Genomic DNA, 21,270 nt, shown 5'->3' on the forward strand with positions numbered 1-21,270 from the left:
GGATAGAAGTTCCTCATTTGATATATGCTTTACCAGTATTTTCTCACAGTCTATGGCTTTTTTTTTTCATTAAAATATATATATATATATATATATATATATATATATATATATATATAGTCTTTTTCTTTACTCCCTCCCCAAAGCCCCAGTACATGGTTGTATATCCTAGTTGTAAGTTGTTCTAGTTCTTTGTGAGCTGCTGCCACAGCATGGCAACTGACAGATTGCTGGTGTGGGTCCATGACTGGGAAGTACACCCAGGCCGCTGAAGCGGTGAGCACCAAACTTTAACCACTAGGCCATCGGGGCTGTCTCTTTTTTTCATTTCTTAATATCTTTCTTAGAGTAGAATTTCTTAATCTTCATGAAGTCCAATTTATCCATTTTTTTCTTTTATTGATTGTGCATTTGGGATTGTATTCTTTTTCTCTTATGGTACTTTATCTTTGCTGGTAAATAAAAGCCTTATCTGAGTGTGCTGTTGGAGGCTTGTGAAGCCTTTTAAATATCCAGTCTTGTGAAATCTTTGTAGATTTAAAATCAGATAAAGCACTCAAAGTATTTAACATTGCACTAGAGATGTGTTTGTGACATAAGGAAAAAAAGTCTAAAAATTGTAAAGATAGAACCCAAACTGTCTATTCACATACAACATTATGTTGAAAATTCTAAATGATTCATTAAAAAGCTCCTACATCTAATGATTGAACTTAGTAAAGTCCCAGTATAAAAAAAGGCTAATATACAAAAATTATTTGTTTCTATATACTAGCAATGAATGTTTGGTAATTGGAAAAAAAAAATCCTTTACAAAAGCATCAAAATACGAAGCATTTAGAAATAAATGTAATATGTTCAAGAAGTGAAAGGAACTATCATACATTGCTGAGAGATACTAAAGGCCTAAGCAGTTTCACCGGTGAGTTCTAGGAAACATTTACAGAATAAGTAATACAATAAGACGTCCTTTCAGAAAATAGAGGATCAAACGTTTTCCAACTCATTTTAAGTGGCCGACATAACTTATGTAAAAACTTAGCACAAGAAAAAAACTACAGAACTATACTCCTAGTTAACACAGGTGAAAAAATCCTTATACAGCAAATCAAATTCAGAAAATAGGTAAAAATAAAAGATGAATTATTGGGTTTTATCAGAGGAAAATATGGCTAGTTGAAAACCAGGGAAACAACCAACCCTCACCCCCACAGTCTGTTTTCCCCTCTGTGCCAGAGGGAGCCTGTAAAGACCTGAGTTAGAGTGCCTCCCTCCTCAGCTCTAAACATTCTATGGCTCCCTCCACCCTCAGAATAAAGGCCCAGCACCTCACGTGCCATTCCAGCACTGATTTCTGCCCACCTGCTCTCTCGGCGCAACAGACAGCAGAGATCTGCAGTTTCACGAACACTCCCGTTCCGTGCCACATCCTAGCGTATGCACGTGCTGGGTCTTGTGCCTGGAAGCCTTTCCTTACCTCATCCTACTGGGTTTCACAAATAGGAAGCGCTCCGTATAATTCCTGGTCTTGATTAAGGACCATGGGCCAGAAGTGACTCACCTTTGGAGACCCCAAACTCAAGCGCAGGGAGACGGGAAGGCGAAAAGCCCGAGGGTAACAGCCTTCTCTACATCCGGGCCCTAGGACCATTAGGGCGCGGGTCCCAGCGGCTTAGCGGCCTGAAGCCAGTCCACCTACCGGCGCCCGGACCAGCAATGTGACCGCCATCGGACCCTGTGCACTGCGCGGGGACCCGGGTGGGTCCCTCGACCTTAGCCGACTCCCCATCTCGCCCGGCGTGACCTTGGCTGACCCGCACTTGGCTCGGTTTCCCTCAGGTGAAAGACACACAGGCCCAGCTGCCACCTCCCAGCGGAAGCAGAGCGGGCGCGGGGCCCAAAAAGTGCGCGGCCAGGCGGCGGTCGCGGTTCGTGCAAAGGCGCTGAGGGCAGTCCTATTCTCGTCCCCTCCTTCACTGGGTCCCAGGAGCAACCCGGGAAGCCGCCCCAGCCCAACGCCCCAGTCTCCACCGCCTGCGCGGACAGACCCACCACAGCCGCTATGATGTCATCGTACGTCCCGCTCCACCCGCGTGGGCCCCAGGAGACGTCCCTCCCCTAGCTCGTCATTGGACGAGCGCCCGCCGCCATCGGACACGCACAGCCTTCTGGGTAGTGTAATTTCTGTAGGTCATCCAGTTACGTTTGGGTGGGCCTTTCCCATTCTCTCCGGCAACGGCCAAACAGCACCTCGAGGGAGAATGGGAAATAATACTCTATGGTTGTAAGTACAGGGACCACGCCCAGATTTCTGTGGCTACGTTGGGCAAAGCCCCATCCAGAGAGATCTCCCAACAGGAGACCTCTGCCAATAGGAGGCAGCCTTAGGCAAGCCTCTCCAACCTCTCAGATCCTCAGGGAAAAAACATAAGTAAAAAACATAATATATGTAAAATAAAATAAATGAGTCCTGGGGATGTAATGTACAGCATGACTGTGGTTAATAATACTGTATTTAAAAAACATAATAAAAAGATTTAAAAATAGATTATAAAAAGATGATAACTTGCTTGCCAGTGTCTAAGTATACTCACTTTAAATGGTGCTCTAATTCTGTGGTTCCCAAACCAGTAGCATCAGCATCACCTGGGAATTTGTTAAAAATGCACGTACAAGGCCCCACCCCACAGGCCATTAGTCCCTAGCGTGAACCTGCAGCTCCTAAGAGAGCACTAAATCCTGGGCAAGTATGGAAACTCAGATCACCAAGGCCAAAGAGATACCCCACCGAGCAGCACAACTGAGGAAGCACAACGAAGACAGAATTCCACAATCACTTCTGCCTATATTCTGTGCCCAAAGCTCATTTAAGGGAGCTTGACCCATGTAAGCAAAGCTGGGTGTCCAAAAAGAGAGAATTGGATTGGAGAGCATTTACCCAGATTCTAATTTAATCCATCAGATATCCATTTTATTATGCCTCCTACACATTCACCATTACCCTTGGGTGATAATCCCAAACCCCATGCCTCCATCTTAGTGTATTTCTGTTCCTGACCTAAGACCAGAAAGCTACACAACAAAATAAGTTACTTGTTGCCATTCACTCCCAATATCATTATGGTTCTGGAACACAGTGGAAGGACCTACTCAAGGATCTGAAGAATAAAACCCTGCCAACCTAAATTTCTATAAATTTCAAAACTGTCTTTCAAGAAAGAGTATGAAGTAAGGCATTTCAAGCCCAAATGAGAAATCTAATGGAAGATTAACACATAAAATGAAATCCTAAATGTTCTATTTAAGGACTTTGGAAAGAGATCCTAGATGAAATATTTGCAATGATAGAAGGAATGAGGAACCCAAGAAGGGAATGCGTATGTGGATTGATATAACTGCTTATTATTGCATTAAACATGAATAATATTTCCTTGTGGAGTTAGAATGGTGGAATTAACATGCATAGTCTCAACACATATACTGAGATACAACATATTGATTAATCTTCTAAGTTCCTTATATTGCTTGGGAAGAAGGAAAAAGTATTTATAGCTCTGTGCTGTACTGTTTTAAGTTAAGTGTTTGTAGATTTTAGCTTAAACAGCAAACAGAATCAGAGTATATGCTATGCAAACTAGAAAAAGGTAAATCTGGATTGTAAGAAATTAATAGAAAGTTTACTTTTAAAGGACCAGAAAAAGAACAGGTGAGGCAAAGAAATCCACAAGATGACATATTTAAACCCAAATATATCAACTATTACATTAAATAAGTATGGAATAAATTAACAGTTAATACTTTCTGATGGCTCAAAATTCCCTTCACAAGGGATTGAATTTTCATCAATAAATTTTAAGTGCAGGTTTTGAATTTCCATTCAAAGTACAACTAACATTCCATGGTATCCTCAGCCACCCCATCTCCACCAATGGGAAAGAAACCAGGGAGTGGAGAAGAATGCCCCGGCTTTGGCTGGTGGGGAACAAGACCTTAAGCTGAAGGTCACCAGAACCCATGAGTAAGCTTCTTAAGGCCGAAAATCAGCTGAGATGTCATCAGGACCTGCAGTTATTTTTACCAGCAAATCCCATCAGCACATCTCCCGATGAGGAAGGAATAGGATGGCACAAAGGGGTAACATATAAGTGACAATCAGTTTAACAATAGCTGACATGTAAGCATATCTACCTACCCAACACCATGACAGGCATTTTACAGCACTATCCTTTAACCTGTACAACAACCTGGTGAGGTGGGTCAGTCAACACTCTCTTGTTTCATAGATAATGAAGCTGAGGCTTCCAATGGTCATTAGATCGCCCAGTTTACAAAGAAGGAAATCGAGAACTCAAAAGGTCCCTGAGTTGCCCTGAACCATGACCACCGGTAAGGAGCCAGCTGAGAACGGGGCCTGCAGTGATGCAGGTCTCATTGCTGTCCTACACGGCCTCCTGCCCAAAGCCATCTAGGCTGATCAGGGTCAGGGCCCCTTCTGGGTCAGAGAAATAAGGCCACGGAAAAGTCAACTGCCCATGTAAACATCCTAGGGGCAGGAGGAGCCCTGCCTTTTCCACATCCAAGAAAAGGAGCCTTCAGCTTTCACTCCCTCAATCAACACACTCACCAGGTGCCAATCGAGAAACTGGAACGCAGTGACAGGCCATGTGTCACATTCCCACAGATGCAAAGGGCTCTCTCTTGAGGATTGAGGGGGGAAAGTCATTCCCTTCATCCCGATTATTCACAGATCCTGTTGGCTTTGCCTCCTAACATGTCCCAAGTCATCCTCTCCCCACCATCTCCAATGCCACCATCCCGGGCCACTCCACTGTCAACGCATTCCTGGAACACACAATGGACTCCATCCTCTCTCCCACATCAGTTCTTGACCCTCTTCAGTCCATTCTCTGCATAGTAGCCAAACGGAGAGTAATAGACAAGTAAGATCATTCCACTGTCCTGCTGAATCCCTCTTCAGTCTCTGAGAGCAGTTAGGATAAAATTCACATTTCTCAGCATGGCCTACAAAGCCCTGTGCATCTGGCCCTGCTCCCTTCATCTCACTGCCCACCACATATCTCCTTCAGACACACTGGCTTTCAGCTCTTTCCTCCAACAGGCCTAGCTCTTGCCTGCCTCAGGGTCCTGGCACATGCTGTTCCCTCTATCCTGAATGCTCTTCTCCATCTTTGAATGTGGCTGGGGCTCCTCCTTCCCTCGTGGGTCTTCATGGTATCATCCTGTGTATGCCGTCTGCTCCTCTTTCGATGCTTTATAGTTTAATGTACATCTTCTCACCACTATAGACAAGAAGAAAGGCCTGTGGGGAAACATGACCAAGGTCACCCAGCTGATGAAGGGCACAGCTCAGAAGCATCCGAATCCCAATGTTCTGCAGAGTCCAAGCTCTTAGTCACCAGACCATGGCCCCCAATGCACATCTGTCCTCCATGCCTAAGTTGTAGCCTGCTCTTCATCACGCCGCACGGCAACCACAGACACATTATGGTCGCTGCAGCAGAGGTGCTGCCCCATACCTCTGCATTATCATGTGTGCTTCCCATTCTGGATAGCAAGGCCCACGTCTTAGTCATCCACGTATCTCCACAACTCAGGATACTGTGCGGGTAATGGGGATGAAGGATGGGGTTCTCACGACTCCTGCCCATCATCCCAGCAGGAGCACAGCAGGCCCCTCTGAACACAGAGAATGGGATGGGGAGACAAGGACCATGAGGGAAGGGGGTCCTTCATCCACTGGGATGCACATCACTCCTGTTTTGGGATAAACTGAGGCCCAGGTCTCTGAGTGGGCCAAGTGATAGCCAAAAGCTCTCACATGTGAAAAGAAGGTCACTCTGCTGAGAACTAAGTTGTGTTTTGGGAGAGAGTGGCCTCCAGCCTCCGCAGTGCAAGGGTTCAGCTAAAGGTAAAGGTAACGCCACAGTCACAGCATGGACTGTGCATGGGAGGGAGGACACGGTTCTCTTAGGTATGAACTCTCAGTTGCCAAGTCACATTTTTCCTCTGGCCACACAATTTGCCACAGTCGTTACTTTAAAAAGGTCTGTCCCCAATGTGAGTTCTTTGATGTTGACTGAGGCCTCCTTTCTGATAAAAGGCCTTCCCACATCTCTTACACTTGTAGGATTTCACTCCCCTGTGAATCTTTTGATGGGTAGTAAGGGTTGAGCTGTAGCTATAGGTCTTTCCACACTCACTGCACTCATAAGGCTTCTCCTTAGAGTGACACCTCATGTGTCGAGTTACTGAAGAGCTGTCACAAAAGGCTTTCCCGCATTCTTTGCACTCAAAGGGTTTTTCCCCAGTGTGGGTTCTATTATGCCGAATAAAATCAGAGGGGTGTGCGAAAGCCTTCCCGCATTCACTGCACACATAGGGCTTCTCTCCACTGTGAATCCGCTGGTGCTCTGTGAGATGTGACCTGCGGCTGAAGGCCTTCCCACACTCCATGCACTCAAAGGGCTTCTCTCCAGAGTGAATCCGCTGGTGCTCCGTGAGGTGTGACCTGCGGCTGAAGGCTCTCCCACACTCGATGCACTCATAGGGCTTCTCCCCAATGTGAATGCTGTAGTGTTCAGTGAGGTCTGCCTTCTTGAGAAAGGCCTTTCCACACTTTCTGCATTTATAGAGTTTTACTTTAGTGTGAATCCGCTGATGTCGAAGGAGGAGGCGATTCTTGGTAAATCCTTTCCCACAGTCCTTGCATTTGTAGGAGTTCTTGCCTCTGTGAATCAAGGGATCTTTCCTGGATCCATGTGATTCACACTCATGCAGAGTGTCTCCTGGAGAGGCGAGCTCCTGGAAATCATTAGAGCACACACTGTCACCTGTTCCCAAATCATCACATTCAGGGCTCATCTTTCCAAGGGGGGTTTCCTTGAGCGGGACCAACCCTGTCCTCAAGTGCTCTTCCTGCTTTTCTGATGGCTCTTCCTGTTCCCTGGCTTGCCCCAACATGGAAACCCTGGAGTCTTCTTGAGTCAACGACCTGTGGAGTGAGCACCCCTCAAGCAGGGCTGGCTGAGAGGCAGTGGGCTGAGTGGTCTTGAATTCTGCTTTGCCGCCTGAAGGAAATCCAATACACAAAAGAAGCCTATTAGTGACACCAAATAGAAGAAACAAAACCACCAAGCCCGTGGGAAAAGCCAGGGGGCAGCGGTGCTGCTGATACTTGTGGGGTTTTCCCATCTCTCAAACTCAGGTTGGTATATATATTTTTTTTTTTGCTGGTCCTTGGATTCTTGACTCCTTTAAAGGGACAACCTTGAGGAGAATCTGGGGCAGGGGCCAGAGAGGCAGAGTGGAGGCCCTTCCTCAATGTCTAGAGGGGAGAGAAATGGTAAGAGTGTGTGTGCTGTGTTTGTTCTAAGAAAGGACATCATGTGGTGCTATGAGGACACAGCAAAGGGGGCATCTAACGCAGCCCCGATGAGAGAGAGAAAGACATCAGGGGAGGCTTCCCAGAAGAGGTGTCTTGAGATCTGAGTCCTAAAGAAGCAGGATGAGTTACCAGATATATAAAGTGAGAGGGCGATGAAGCCAAAGGAGGTGGAGTAGACGAAGGGGCAGAGTCTGGAGAGAATCTGGACACCTGGGGAAGTGCAGGGCATGAGAGGATAGTGAGGGGTAGACAGAGACCCAGACAGGGTTCAGAGGCGTGACAGTGAGCACAGCCACGGCCACTCCCAGGACAGGGCCTACAAGGCTGAGGGTGAGGAGGACCGGGGGGACACATTAGATTGACTATGCATGAGGAACAGCTGGGTGACTATAAAACAGACAAGATCTAGAGAGAGAAACCTGAAATATTTACTACAAGATATTAGAGAGAATCTATGCAAATGGAGAAATTAATAACAAAGTTATCAATTCTCCTTAAATCTATCTGTAAGTTCTTACCACTGCAGAGAACAGGATTTTCCCTGAAACTTGACAAGTGGATTCTAGAATTTACATGGAAGAGTAAGGGGCCGAGGATATCACTGAAAAAAGAATAAGGAGAGGGGACTTGCCCTGCCCAGGTAGTAGGGTCACAATGAAATTACAGACATCAAAACAGTGTGGTATTGGCACAAATAGAAAAACAGGCAATAGAAAACAAGAGTACTCAGAAACAGACTCATGAATATATAGAGGTTTCTTATACAGCAGAGGGCGCATAGCAGATCAGTGGAAAAGAAGGGACCATATCACAAATGGAGCAAAAAATTGGTTTCCCTCAGGGGGAAAAAATTGTTGCATTTCTACTTCACACCATACAAAAAGATAATTCCAGATTCATTACAACTTAGATGGAAGAAGTCAAATTTTAAAATATTTTCATAAGCAATGAAAAATGAGTATCTTCTTGACCTTGGTGTAGGGAAAGATTTCCTAGCAAGACACGAAAAGCAGAAATCATAAAACAAAAGATAAATTGATCTGACTAAACAAAATATAAACTTCCTTTAATCAAAAGATACTTTAAAGAAAATTAAAAGACAGGCTAAACTCTAGTAGAATACAATTGCAGCCCATATAATGGGTAAAAGATTAGTATCACGAATATATGAAAAATCTGACAAATCAAAAAGAGAAGAGCAGCCATGTTAACAGAAAAATAGGCAAAAAAATCATGAACTGGCACTAAGGAAAGAAGACAGACCTGTGGGCACTAAACAAATGAAGATCTGCTCAACTGTCTGAGTAAAGAAGGGCTGCAAAACACAACTACAGTGAGATCCTCTTTCTCCCTATTTGATTGGCAAAAATAAAGGCTCCTGTCAGTATCAATTATCGGAGAGGATGTGGGTCAATGGAATCTCACAGACACTGCTGGGGGAAGAGAAAACTATTATAACCCCTTCAGAAAACAACTGGATATCATCTTAATATTCTAAGTACCTAGTTATCCAAAATTCCACTCTTGGGAACATTATCAAGAGAAACTCCTGCACATATGCACGAGGAAACATGTATATGAATTCCCATGGTAGCACTGTTTCTAAGAGTGAAAAACTGGGGAAAAGTCAATGTCCAAGAGAATGAATACTTTGTGGTATATTCATGCAAAAGCATAGGTACAAATGAAGAACATGAGTGAACCAGAGCTATATCTATTATAAACATTAGTAACATAAGACTGAATGAAAAAGCCAGTCCCAGATAATTATAGGATACTCTTTTTATAAAGTTTGAAAAAAAATCTATACAATATATCGTGTAGGTATACACACATACATACACACAGGTATGATAAAACAATTTTAAAAAGTAATGGATTGACCATTTAGATGAAGTGGACTGACTGAAAGACAAAGCATACCAAAACTGACACAAGAAGAAATAGAAAATTTGAATAGCCCTACATCTACAAGGATATTGATTTTCTAATAACTTCCCACAGAACAAGTAATGAATAATAAATCCAAATTCTGGAAAATGGTTATCTCTGTGCTGGAGGTATGGGGATAAGAAAGACGCACATCGGTTTCAGTGCTGTGGTCCTGAGAATCCCCTCTAAAGTGCCACAAAGAGTCATGACGTGACACCAAGCACTGACGAGAATGTGGAGCAATGGAACTCACACACAGCTGGAGGAGCATGGGACGGTCAACCACACCAAACATTGTTTGGTGGTTTCTCTTACAGCTTAATATACACCTCTCCTATGTCCAAGCCAGTCCCATCCTGGGTATATGCCCAACAGAACTGCTCATGCAGTGATGTGCATAACACCCAAAAACGGGAAACAGCTCAGATGTCCATCAACAGAAGAATGGATAAATAAATTGCAATATATTACCAGAATGAGACATTACACAGCATGAAGGTATCAAACTCCAACCGTCTTCAACCACATGGATGAATCTCACACACATACTGATGATCAACAGAAGACAGGCAGAACACATACTGTGAGGGTCCATGTACACCCATCTAAGAACCGTGAGAACTCACTGATGGTGTTCGAGCATCGGTGGTTACCTTTGGAGGAGGCAGTCTTGACTAGAAGGGCTTACAAGGAGCCCCCAAGGGTATGTGTCTTGACATGAATGGTGATTACTTGGATTTATTCATGTGTAAAAATTCATCAAGCTAAACCCTTAAGATTTATACACATTAATGTGTGTAAATTACTCCAGTTAAAAAAAATAGAAGAAAAGAAATAATGAGTAAAGGGGATGTTTGGAAGGCCCGTGTAGACATTTCTCCCAAGAATGAACCATCTCCTCTAAGAAGTTGGTTGTACAGAGAGTCATGCCAATCAGAGGCAATTCTAGAGCTAAGGAAAGAAATAAGAGGGGCTGGCTCCATGGCCAAATGGTTAAGTTCACACGCTCCACTGCGGCGGCCCAAGGTTCGGATCCTGGGTGCGGACATGGCACCACGTGTCAGGCAGTGTCCCACATCCCACAACTAGAAGGACCTGCACCTAAGATATACAACTATGTACGGGAGGTTTGGGAAGATAAAGCAGAAAAAAAAAAAAAAAAGAAAGAAGAGAAGAAGAGAGTTCCCAAGAAGGCGGGAGAAGGTGTGACCTAGATCCTGGTGCAGGAACTGGTCACTGCTGGGGCGAGACCTCTTCTGCAGAGGTGAGAAGAGAGGCTGCAGGCAGGAATCCAATGCAGAGGAGTCTGAAAGGGTTGAGGAGCAAGAAGAAGCAAGCAGTCTTTATTTCCAACATGAACTTGGTTGTAGGCCGAGACCTCACTGGCGGGGGGAGCGGGGATGATCTGGAGTTAGGTGAGTGGCTGGGGGAGCTGCTGCAGGAGACAGAGCTGGGCAGAGGCACAAGCAGATGTGGGGAGACCACAGGCTGTGTTCGCACCAAGCAGAGAAGAGATGACGAGAGAGCGGGACCAGGGTGCTGGGGGTGGAGCTCAGAAGGGCCTTGCGGGCTGGACTCAGGGGGCAAGGGTGATGTAACCTGGCAGGACTCGGGGATGGCGGGATGAGGGGTCTACTGGAGACAGAGGTACTGAGGGGTTGTTCAAGGTTGTTTCTGGCCCTCTCAGCTTCTCAGATGGCAGGGCCATTTACTCGCGTCCCTAGGGAGGTCCCAACAAGAAGCTTCCATGGGATTTCAGAGGCAGCGGTCCCCTCTGGGTCTGCAGGCTGCAGCGACCCCACTGCCACCCACCTGAGGAGGTGCTCTGGGAGAGGCCCCCTTCTACCGCCTGTGGCTCCTGCGCAGGCTCCGGCAGGGAGGTCAGCTCTCGTGTGGGCGCAGGAGACCCTGTTCATGGAGATACAGGACAAAGGCATTTTGTAAAGATGAAACAGAACCCCACCCCCTCCCCAGGCAGAGTGTGTATTCAGGACAGGGAAGGTGTCAGAATGAGGCTGCTCCCCACATGCAAAAACAATGCTGACCTATGACCTGGAACCCAGGCCCCAACACCATCCTTGGGTGAAAAGGCTGAAGAGGGTCGTGCTGGCTGTCTACACAGCACCCTCCGTCCTGCAGACCCACACTGTGCAGGTGCACACCCCTTTCACGTGCAGCCGTGGGGCCCTGGGAAAGGGAGCCCTCCCCCGACAGCTGTTTTCTAATTAATCTCAGTCAGTGGGTCCCACTCTCCCTGTGTCTCACCAGGGGATGCCCGGTTCTCCCCACAGACAAGTTCAAACCTGATCTCTGGGGGGAGGCCTGGGCATCATGAGTTCCCAAAGCTCCCTGGGTGATTCTCACGTCCAGGGAGCAATGAGAGGCCCAGTCTCCCTCAACTTGCAAAGGGTACCCCCAATCTTCAGCGGCCTGAGGCACAGTCCACAGGCAGCTGAGCTGAGATTCGACACCAGGCCTCCTGGCTCCAAAGCCTGGCCTGCTGAGCACTGGGGAGAGAAGGGCTCACAGGCCCCGTGTGGGGCTGGGAGAAAGTGGGCATTGAGGTGGGGTGGCACATTCCTGAGGCCAACCCTGTTCTCTGCTTTCCTGCCCCCTCTTCCTGGTACAGGGGCCTGCTTTGGCCTCATCTAGGTCCCTCACAGGCCCCAGGAGGCTGCAGCACTGAGTGGGCAGCAGAACCCGTTCCTCTTTTCTTCCCTCCTCAATTAAGGCTGCTGCTTCTGAGTGAGTGGCAGGCTTAAGTCACCGTCTGCCTTAGACCACTGACGATTGGGGGTACTAGCAGGTATATGGGCAAAACATGCACTGGGCTAGATACTTAAGACTGTGCACTTTACTGAAATAAGATCAGGAATATAATAATATCACTGAATAATACATAGGTGAATTAAAATAGTCATAATAAAAGTTTTTGCTCCAAAATCTGATTGCTGCCTTTGGGCAGGAGGTCCCCAGAGAGGAGAGAACAGGTTTTGGAAAAACACCACACCTCACAGGATTCAATGAGAGGAGCTGGGCAAGTGCCTGGAACAGGTCTGACACACTGTCAGTGCTCAGGGGACATGAGCTGTGACTAATTGTTATTAACAGCTTCTCTTTAAACCAAACCACTTTTTATTTTTCTTAAATCAATTTCTTCAAAAAGGGAATCTTGTATCATTCCAAAAAATGGGGAAAATTTTCCCTTGCTACAAAAGAAAGGTTCCCATCAAAACACGACTATGAAATCAAAATGATGCTATGTAGTCCCAGTGAGCTCACGCGGCCCGCGCAGGGCAGTGAGAGGGCGAGGCTGCTCCTGCTGTTGAAAGGAGAAATTAGCAGCTGTGCTGAAAGGCATAAACGGAGACATTGTTCTGACAGGACTCAGGAGGGAAACGGCTTTCTCGGGGTGCCCATCAAAGGCATCTGGTGATGCCTCTGTGTGTCCTCTAAAATCACCTGCCATCCCAGTGGAAAGGGGGGCCCAGGCCGCAAGAAAGAAGGGAGGGTCATACAGACGCCAGGGGCCAAAGGGGTCTTTTCGTTGAAATTGTGTTGTTTATGAGGGTGATGGGAAGCACTGATGGCAAACGCCCCCTGGGAGGCTGCCTGACTCTCCCCCTTCTTGGAGGACCAGTCCATCACCCATGACCCTGCTAACTGGGCTGTGGGGTCACCTGATCCAACCATGCTGGGCCAGTCAGCTCCCTCTCATGGGAATCTTTAATAAGGGCCCAGGCTAAGCATGCGCCGGGCACCGGGGTGAGAGGTCGAGGGAAGTGCGGGCTCAAGTGGTCGCTTCCTGCCATGCAGACCCCTGCCCAGAGAAGGCAGGACTTAAACATGCAGAGAAAAGGAAAGGAAGATGAGAAGTCTGAGAGTCTCAGAGGGCAAGGACTGAGGTGCCCACTCCCACCAAAAGCTGTTGTGCAAAGACACTGACACAAGCAGACCCACAGGGAGAAGCCAGGAGAAGAGACCCCAAGCTGGGTACAATGGCGCTTCCTCCCAGTTCTGGAATGCAGTTCCTCAGGACATCTTGCTCCTGGGTTCTGCCAGACACCCCCCTTTCCTTCCATGCGGGGGACTGTGTGTCTTGCCCATGGTCCCTGGTGGAGACAAAGGGAGAGCAGGCTGGAGGAGGTGAGTCCAGAACACGGCAGGGACTGTGGGGAGGAGGGCGGGTGGCTGCAGAGGCCTTCTGCACCAGCCAGGCCTTGAGAGAGGTTGGAAGCAAGAAGCAGGCGGCAGGTCCCGTGCATGGAGGGGAGGAGAACCCTTACCCAGAGAGGCCAGGAGACGGCAGGTGTCCAGCATCACCTTCCAGTAGAGGGTCCTCTGAGCCAGGTCCAGTAATTCCCACTCCTCCCGGGTAAAGGTCACAACCACATCCTTGAAGGTCACTGGTGCCTAGAAAGTCAAACACAGCAGCATCATGCACCTTGTGCTATTGAATGGGACCGGAGCCTGTCACTCAGTCGCTGTGAAGATGCAGAAAGACCCAGGTCCAAATCACCAAAGCCTCCTGAGGGCCGAGCTCTGTGCTGGGCTTAAGGAGGAGGCAGATGTGGCTGAGAGAAAAACCTCTGATGGTGGAAACAATGGAGAATGACAGACAACAGTGACCTTGGGGGCAGACAGTAAGCGCTCTTGGACGTCAGAGGCACAGGGAAAATGATCAAGATGATAATTCCAACAGTGAAAACAGCGCAGCAGCAGCTGAGCCTCCCTGGTCCTCCCCGTGCACCTGCCCCAGGCTGAGGGCTTCACGTGCCCAGGTGAAGGGATTAAATGTCCCCAGTTCTGAAGCAGACATCCAGGTTTGAATTCAATCTCTCGAATGGACACTTGCCTGCTGTGTGACCTCAGGGAAGACACTTCATGTCTCCAAGCCTCGATTTCCCCCATGACTATAATAATAATTCTCACTTCATCAGGTTGTTGTGAGAATTCAAGAGAAAATGTTCATAAAGGAAACAGCGTCCCTGGCTCATGACAGTGCTCTGCATATTTTGTTACTTCTCTTCATCCTTCCACAGCCACCGGGGTAAACACCATCATCAGCTCCACGGCACGGTCAGCGAGCTGAGGCTCAAGGAGCTCTAGTGAGTAGCCCAGAGAGTCCCCAGTCTACACAGCGAAGGTGGGATCTGACGCCAGGTCCCACTGGTCCAGGGTCTGTGGAGATCTTCACACTCCTCCATCACCACAGTGACATCACAGTGACCAGGAGGTGAAGCACTTCTACTAACTGTTGCTGTTAAATCCACTTCAGCCACCCCCGAGCATACTTCCATGGACACAGGCAGAGGATCGGAGCCGTCCTCACTTACCTCATGGGAGAGGCACTGAGTGGGGCGCCACCTGCCCTAAGTGTGGCAGGACTTGGAGAGTCCTCAGCCCTCGTGGAATCCCCAGGAGATTCCACAATGAGTCCCTTCTGGAGTCCTGACAGCAAGTGTCCCTGAGGTTTGGACACCTTAAGAACCCAGGAAGGCAGGGGGCTGAGGGATGCAGCTGTCGCCATGGGAGCATAGGCAGCAGCCTTTGACTGGCCAGGATGTCTGTCCTGTGTGAGGGTGGGGTGAACATCTGGCAAACGACCAGGACTCTCCCCCAACCCAAGACATGTCTCAGCAGGTAGGGGGAACCCTTGGCCTCTCATGCCTCCTTGAACAACTCTGTCCTCACTGCCCCTGTCCACAAGGTTCCCTCTGCCTGGGACGGCTCCCCTTGCCCTCTTTGTTCCCAAGCTTATCCGCAGAAGAAAGCCCTGCTTACCTTACAAAGTGTAACTGAGGTGTCACTTTCAGGCCTCCCCAGCGCACTGTGATTGGGAACACAGGCTCTGGTAGCTGATAGACAAGGTGTGAGTTTCAACTACTTAAGAGCTGTGTGACATTGGGCAGGTAACTCAGTGTCTCTGAGCCTCAAGTTCCTCTTCTGTAAAGCAGGGATGACAACAGCACTTGACTCTGAGGAGGGGGGCACTGAGGGAGACAAAACATAACTGTCCCTCTGAGCAAATCAAGGGTCCAGTGACAGCCAGCTCTTACTGTTGTTTCCTTAGGATTATTTGTCCTCTTGCTCCTTGAGCACCCCGGAAAATCTCAACCCAGCACTCAACTCTGCACAAAACTGCCAGCTCCCATGCAGCGGGGTGCCGGGGGGCTTTAACGAGAACTAGAAAGACCAGCATGTACCTCTACAAAGAGGCGGCATTTGAGCAGAGGCCTGAAGCATGCACAGGGCCACCCTGAGGAGTTCTAGAGACAGTGCCCCGGGCAGAGGGACGCAAGGGCAAAGGCTGACACATGGGTAAGAGTCTGGCTCAAGGAGGACCGAGGGGCTGGAGGGCAGTGAGCCAGGGAGGAAGGAAGGGAAGACACAGGGCAGGCACGGACGAGCTGGAGGGACAGCTGCAGCAGGGATGCGGGTTGAACGAATTCTAGGTGTGATGAGAGCCCGCGCAAGGGAGCCTCAGTCATTCTCCAAGCCGCTCCTGAGCCCCTGTTATGGGTCTGGCCCTGTTCTAGGTCTGGGAACAGAGCAGCAAACAGGAATTCACAGCCCAGGGGCAGTGGCAGGGGGAGGCAGATCCTCAAGATGGAAGTGAGGAACTGACAAGACAATGTTGGACGGTTTAAGGTTCTGAGGTCAAGAAAACAGAGGGAGGAGATTAGAGAGGTTGGAGGAGACTTTAGAAGAGGAAACCAGGGAAGGCCTCCCTGAGGAGGTGCCATGGGAACACGGCTGGAATGAAGGGAGATGGCCACATGAACGACACACAAATAAATAAGACAACTCCTGCAGGTGACTGGGCTATGACGAGAGGAAACAGGGTCACAAGCTAGAAACCTGGGGCCTGCTGTGTTTACATCCAAATGCACACCCCACTCCTGCACACGGCCACCACCCAATCTTTAATGCACTTACTTTTCATATGAAAGTGTCTTAAACAGAAAAATGAATTTACTCTTCTAAGTGGCAAGCTGGCTTTGCTTGTAATAAATAGATGGCAACCGAAAAGATGAATCCAGTGACCTTGGCTCCCAGCCTGCCCAAGGGCCCTCTCATCTTAGCCGAGCAGCGATTCCAAAAGTACCGCTCCCACTGTGTGTCTTCCCTTAGGCTCTCCCTCCTCCCCCAGGCCTCGGCTGGACACAGACCTGAGATGGAGGAAACCCCAGGGCAGGACTCCTTTGGCTGAGTGCCTAAGATCACCACAGAACAGTGTCCAGAGCGATGCTACCTGGGCAGTGCTGGACACTGGGGGACACACATGCCCTCTCGGATCCCCTCAAGTCAAGGGGGGAAATGTTAACATTCCCATTCTAGACCCCAAAAGATGGAAGACAACGGCGGGCAGTGAGGAGACTTGCTCAAGGTCACAGCCCTGGGAAGGATATGCCCAGAATGTACCCTGAAGTCTCTACACTGTTGCAAGAGCTCTTTCCTGAGGCCCGGTTCACTGAGACAGTGCAGGGACCGGGGGGACGCTGAGAAGCCCCATTTCTCTCTTGTTCGCACTGCCATCAGCACAGGACCAGGGCAAAGGCCTCCTTGGACCCCAGAAATCACAGAAATGGATGGCCACAAGTAGCATTTCCCGAGGATTCGCTGGGTGCCCTGTGCTGTATTCAGTGTGTTTCCCACTCTGTTCCCACATCTCTCACCACGACCCCAGAGAGACGATGCTGTGATTAACCCCACTTCACAGGTGAGGAAACCAAGACTACCCAGCTGCTGGGCAGTGGCAGGCGGTGGGCTCTGGACCTCGTTTGGCACACCCGTGACACGCGCTTGGGCTGGGAGGGTGGCTGACGGTAACATGGGGAACAGAGGGTTCCAAGCACTGTGTGAGGGTACAGGGAGCCGCCTCTCTGCTGTCTCGGACTCCTCTCACCCTCTAGTCTGCTCTCTAATCTACAGCTAGAGGAATTCTATTAAGATCCGGATCAGATCACTTCCCTCCGCTCCTCCAAATCCTTCACGGCTCCCACCTACCTCAAAAGAGGCCCAGTACCTCAGAGTGTCATTCCAGAACTGACTCCTGTCTCAGGGCTCTCTCTTCCCCCCAAGCAAAATGGAGGCCTGAGATTGCATCCAGCTCCGCCTCACCTCCCAGTATTTGCACGCATTGGTGTATACGCCCGGGACACCCCTCCCTACCGCATCCATTAATTCACCGCCTTAGGAACCCTTCCGTATCAACCCTCGCGTGGATTCAGGGCACTAGGGGAATCACCACGCTTTGTGGCTCTCAGACTCAAAGCCACGGTTAAGGGAAACGAAGAGACCCAGGACAACAGTGTCCTCTTTGTGGGGCCCTGGGACTGCGTGGCTGGGGGTCCAGGGGGCCTGAGCGGCCATCCACTCACCTGCAACGGGGCCATCGGCGCCTCTGCAGCCTCCATGGGCCCCTGGGCACGTCCCGGGGCTTGTGAGGTGGGTCCCAAGGGTTCAGCTGATCCCTCAACCGCCTCACGCACTGCCGGCCGTCCCTCTTTGCAAGAGGGCCACGACGCCTCTTCCAGAGCCTCCCTGCTCCCTGCCCTCGAGCCCGCCGAGGGCTGCGGAGCCGCGACCCTGAGGAGCGACCCAGGAGCAGCCAATTGGACACCCACGAGGACGCCGCCGGAAGTCTCGGCCACCGCGGGATCCCAGCCCTGCACCCGCATTGGCCCAGGGCTACCGCCTCTTTCCACTGAGCCTGCTGGCTAATGCGGCTCTGCAGCTCTGCCTGCCGCCTCCAGGGGCGCCCTTCCGGAAATCTCCGCGAAGGACCCGCGGCGACTGAGCGAGGGCCTCTGGGAAATGACGTCATCAGGCTCTGTGGGCAGGGCGAGGCTTCTTCGCTTCTTAAACGGCCCCTACCCCATTTCTGGTTCATGTCCTCTGCAACTAAGAAGTGCTTAGATGTGTTATTTCATATGTGGCCAAAGGCTAAAATCCTAAAGGGACGCACCAGACTATGATTTCACTCTGATGAAAGGTGAGTCCACTCAAAGATTAGACCTAATAAATATTATCTTGCTGCTCTTTCATTACAGGGAGACTGACAAATAAAAATGGCAAGCAATAGGATACATTGGAGAATATGAGGAAGCCATTTGGTATAAACCTAATTCGGCCTGACCTTGTCTTTCCAAAATGGCCTGACTGAGTCCGGTGAGCATGCATTGTCTATCTGCTTTAGATATTCCCTATGGCAAGAACAAAGGCCCTTGAGATAAAAGTGCAACTTCCCTCCCCCTCCCAATGTTGGCATCTCCTTAAGGATTAAGCGTCTTTCCTTAGGCTAGAAACTGATTGCTGTGCTCACCTTTGACCGGCCAGCTCGAGACAATAGACTTGCCTCCTGCTAGGCCCTCTGAGATAGCAGACCCACTACCTGCTGTGTCCATCAAGTGCTGTGCTGACAGGGCAATCTTGTGACTATTGTGGGAGGGACATTTCAATCATATGTGAAATGTCCAGTTTGGGGGTATATAACCACTCTGTATACATCACTTTTTTGGTGCCCTTTCTTCCTTTGGGAAGAAAGGCCCCGGGCCATGGTCCTCAGATTTCAGCTCAGAATAAACTCTCCCAAATTTTCATCTATAGATTGGTTATGGATTATTTTCGTCGACAAGACTGAAGCTTGACAGTCAACTCTGTGGGCTTCAATATTGGTCAGGGACAATAGAGAAAAGACTTCCTAGAGGCGAAGAAGGCGGAGATGCTATTAGGCGGCCTTGAATCACGTGGCCAAGGTGCTGTCATTTTTTTCCCTCAGAAAATACATTTTTCCTGCTTTTATATTCACTGATTGTATCGTGTCCAACCCAGCGAGCAGTGCTATCTTTGCAATGTCAGTATTTCTTACTCCAAGTTCCAAGGCATAATCCATTTCTTTTAGTAGTGTGACACCTGTGATCTATTTGAAAAGGAGAGGTATTTACCAAATTTCATTTTCTGCTGGGACAGTGCCTGCAGCGGTCTCAGTCAGAAAATGTGTAGATAGTGGCCACCCAAACCCTGACATAGACATTTGGGTTTTCTTGACCTCAATCTGTTTGCTGTAATTGCTGTAATAGTATCTACCAGGGGAATTGACGTTATCTCTGAAAACCATTTGTGGAAAGCAAACTACTCCCCACCAGTTTTAGTCTACTAGCAAGATTATGCACAATGTTACCAATTACCTCATGCAATCCATGAACATTTATTCAATAAAAATTCACTCCAAGAAGGTGCCTTGTGTTCTCATTGTATAGCATCTTTGTTACTGAGAAGCTGCACTTGATTGTAGTTACACAGCTCCATGTCCTCAGGTCAGAACTTGGCTTCTCCACTCCCAGTCAGCCTGTCTGTCACACTACAGTAGTCAAGGATGACTCAAGGTGTTTGTCCCAGCTGGAAGGATGGATTTGTCATTAACCGAGATGGGAAAGGGATGGTGGTGGTACCGGCAGAGGAGGTTAGAAGGAAATATTAGGATCTCACTTTTGAACATGATTTTGTTTTAGAATTTATCAAACATCCAAGTGAGACAGACTGTAGGCATTTCAATATAGAACTCTGATTTTTTTTTTGTAAAATATATCAGTATTTTTATTCATTGATGGACTGATTTTTAGAATGCCCCTAGCAGTACAATACAGACTCCCTAACAGAATAAGAAATTAATGTTCAGAAATAACACAAAGTAAAATGTCTCATATATGGATTCTTGCTATTGCAGGTAAGTCCAATGTTTTAGAAAAAGTAAACACAGAAAGCAGTTTAGCTGGGGAATACTTGAGGACTGCCTGACCTAGAGTAACAAAAGGACCGCTCCTTTGTTTCAAGGTGGGACCACTGTGTGGTGCCATTTACACTCCAGAGCTCCATGTGGGATCACGGTGAGGTGGATTCCTCATGAGACCACATCCTTGTTTAGCTCTTCTCTTGCCTCATTTGCAGACCTTAGATTTCTTCTTATAATTTCCCCTCAGTAAATCAGGTGTAAATCACAGAACCTGTGCCAGGTTCTGCTTCTGTAAAACGCAACCAACACGTTTGGTCATGACCTAAAATATTAATCATGTGAAATGTATCAGGGATGTTGTTTCTTTTCCATAAAAAGATGAGCAAAAGAGGTCAGGAAAACTTGTTTAAATGTGTCCCGATATGGACCAAGCTCTGCGATTTTAGAGGAAGGTTAGAATGTGATGGTGAACCTCTTTTGTGTGTGTATGTGGGGGGTGTGCCTGTCCCCCTGGCCAGTACCTGGTCAGCGTGGGACACCATGTTCTCTGCTGTGTGACTTTATGTCTGGGATGGAGCTCAAATCCTTAGCAAAATAAGCTTTTTGGTAATAGGAAAAGGATTAGGGAAGATGCAAACACTTAATAATTTGTAAAATCAGAATAGATGGAACACAAATTGCAATGTTAGTACTCTCCCAAATGGCACTTCTATATAAAAGACAATCTTTTCCTTATTATTAATATGTATGCCCAATAAAAAGAGTCATTCTTTAAAAAGAAAAAAATCCAACTAAAATCACACCAAATTAGCAGAGTTCTCTTCAATTTTGCTAGTTTCCTTTTTTTACCTCCCTTCATGAAATCGGGTCATGCTTTTTCACTATAATTGTAACTAACATGGAGTGTAACATACAACTTTTTAAAGCATATTTTATGTAATTAAAACTACTTTGCTTCAGAGTAACAAATTTTGTTATTTTTTAAACCTGTAAATAATTCCATCATGTAAATCACCTTATCTCTCATATTATTTACAAAATATAGGCAATTTATCTAAGGAGTCTCCAATTCTTTTATAGTAACATTGATGCCGAAATGGTGGTTATTTCACTCTTATTTTTATTTGGATTGCTTCATTATCCCAAATAGCCAAACTGAAAACAGTTCATCCTTACGGACTTGAGGTGTGGATGT

The 21,270-nt window shown here is 47.9% G+C and overlaps 1 protein-coding gene across 1 annotated transcript; it reads right to left on the reverse strand.

Moving 5' to 3' along the window:
* Positions 1-827: 827 nt before the first annotated feature.
* LOC100060687 (zinc finger protein 550-like) lies at positions 828-18,138 on the reverse strand. Its single transcript, XM_023649430.2, has 4 exons — positions 17,722-18,138; positions 13,624-13,750; positions 11,150-11,245; positions 828-7,088 (listed from the first exon to the last, which is right to left on the reverse strand). Exons 1-4 carry the CDS (start codon positions 18,019-18,021, stop codon positions 6,058-6,060), a joined length of 1,554 nt encoding a protein of 517 aa, XP_023505198.1. The 5' UTR covers positions 18,022-18,138; the 3' UTR covers positions 828-6,057.
* Between the last annotated feature and the right edge of the window lie 3,132 nt (positions 18,139-21,270).

This window comes from Equus caballus, chromosome 10 (genome assembly GCF_041296265.1).
Source record: "Equus caballus isolate H_3958 breed thoroughbred chromosome 10, TB-T2T, whole genome shotgun sequence".
Classification (NCBI taxonomy): Eukaryota; Metazoa; Chordata; class Mammalia; order Perissodactyla; family Equidae; genus Equus; species Equus caballus.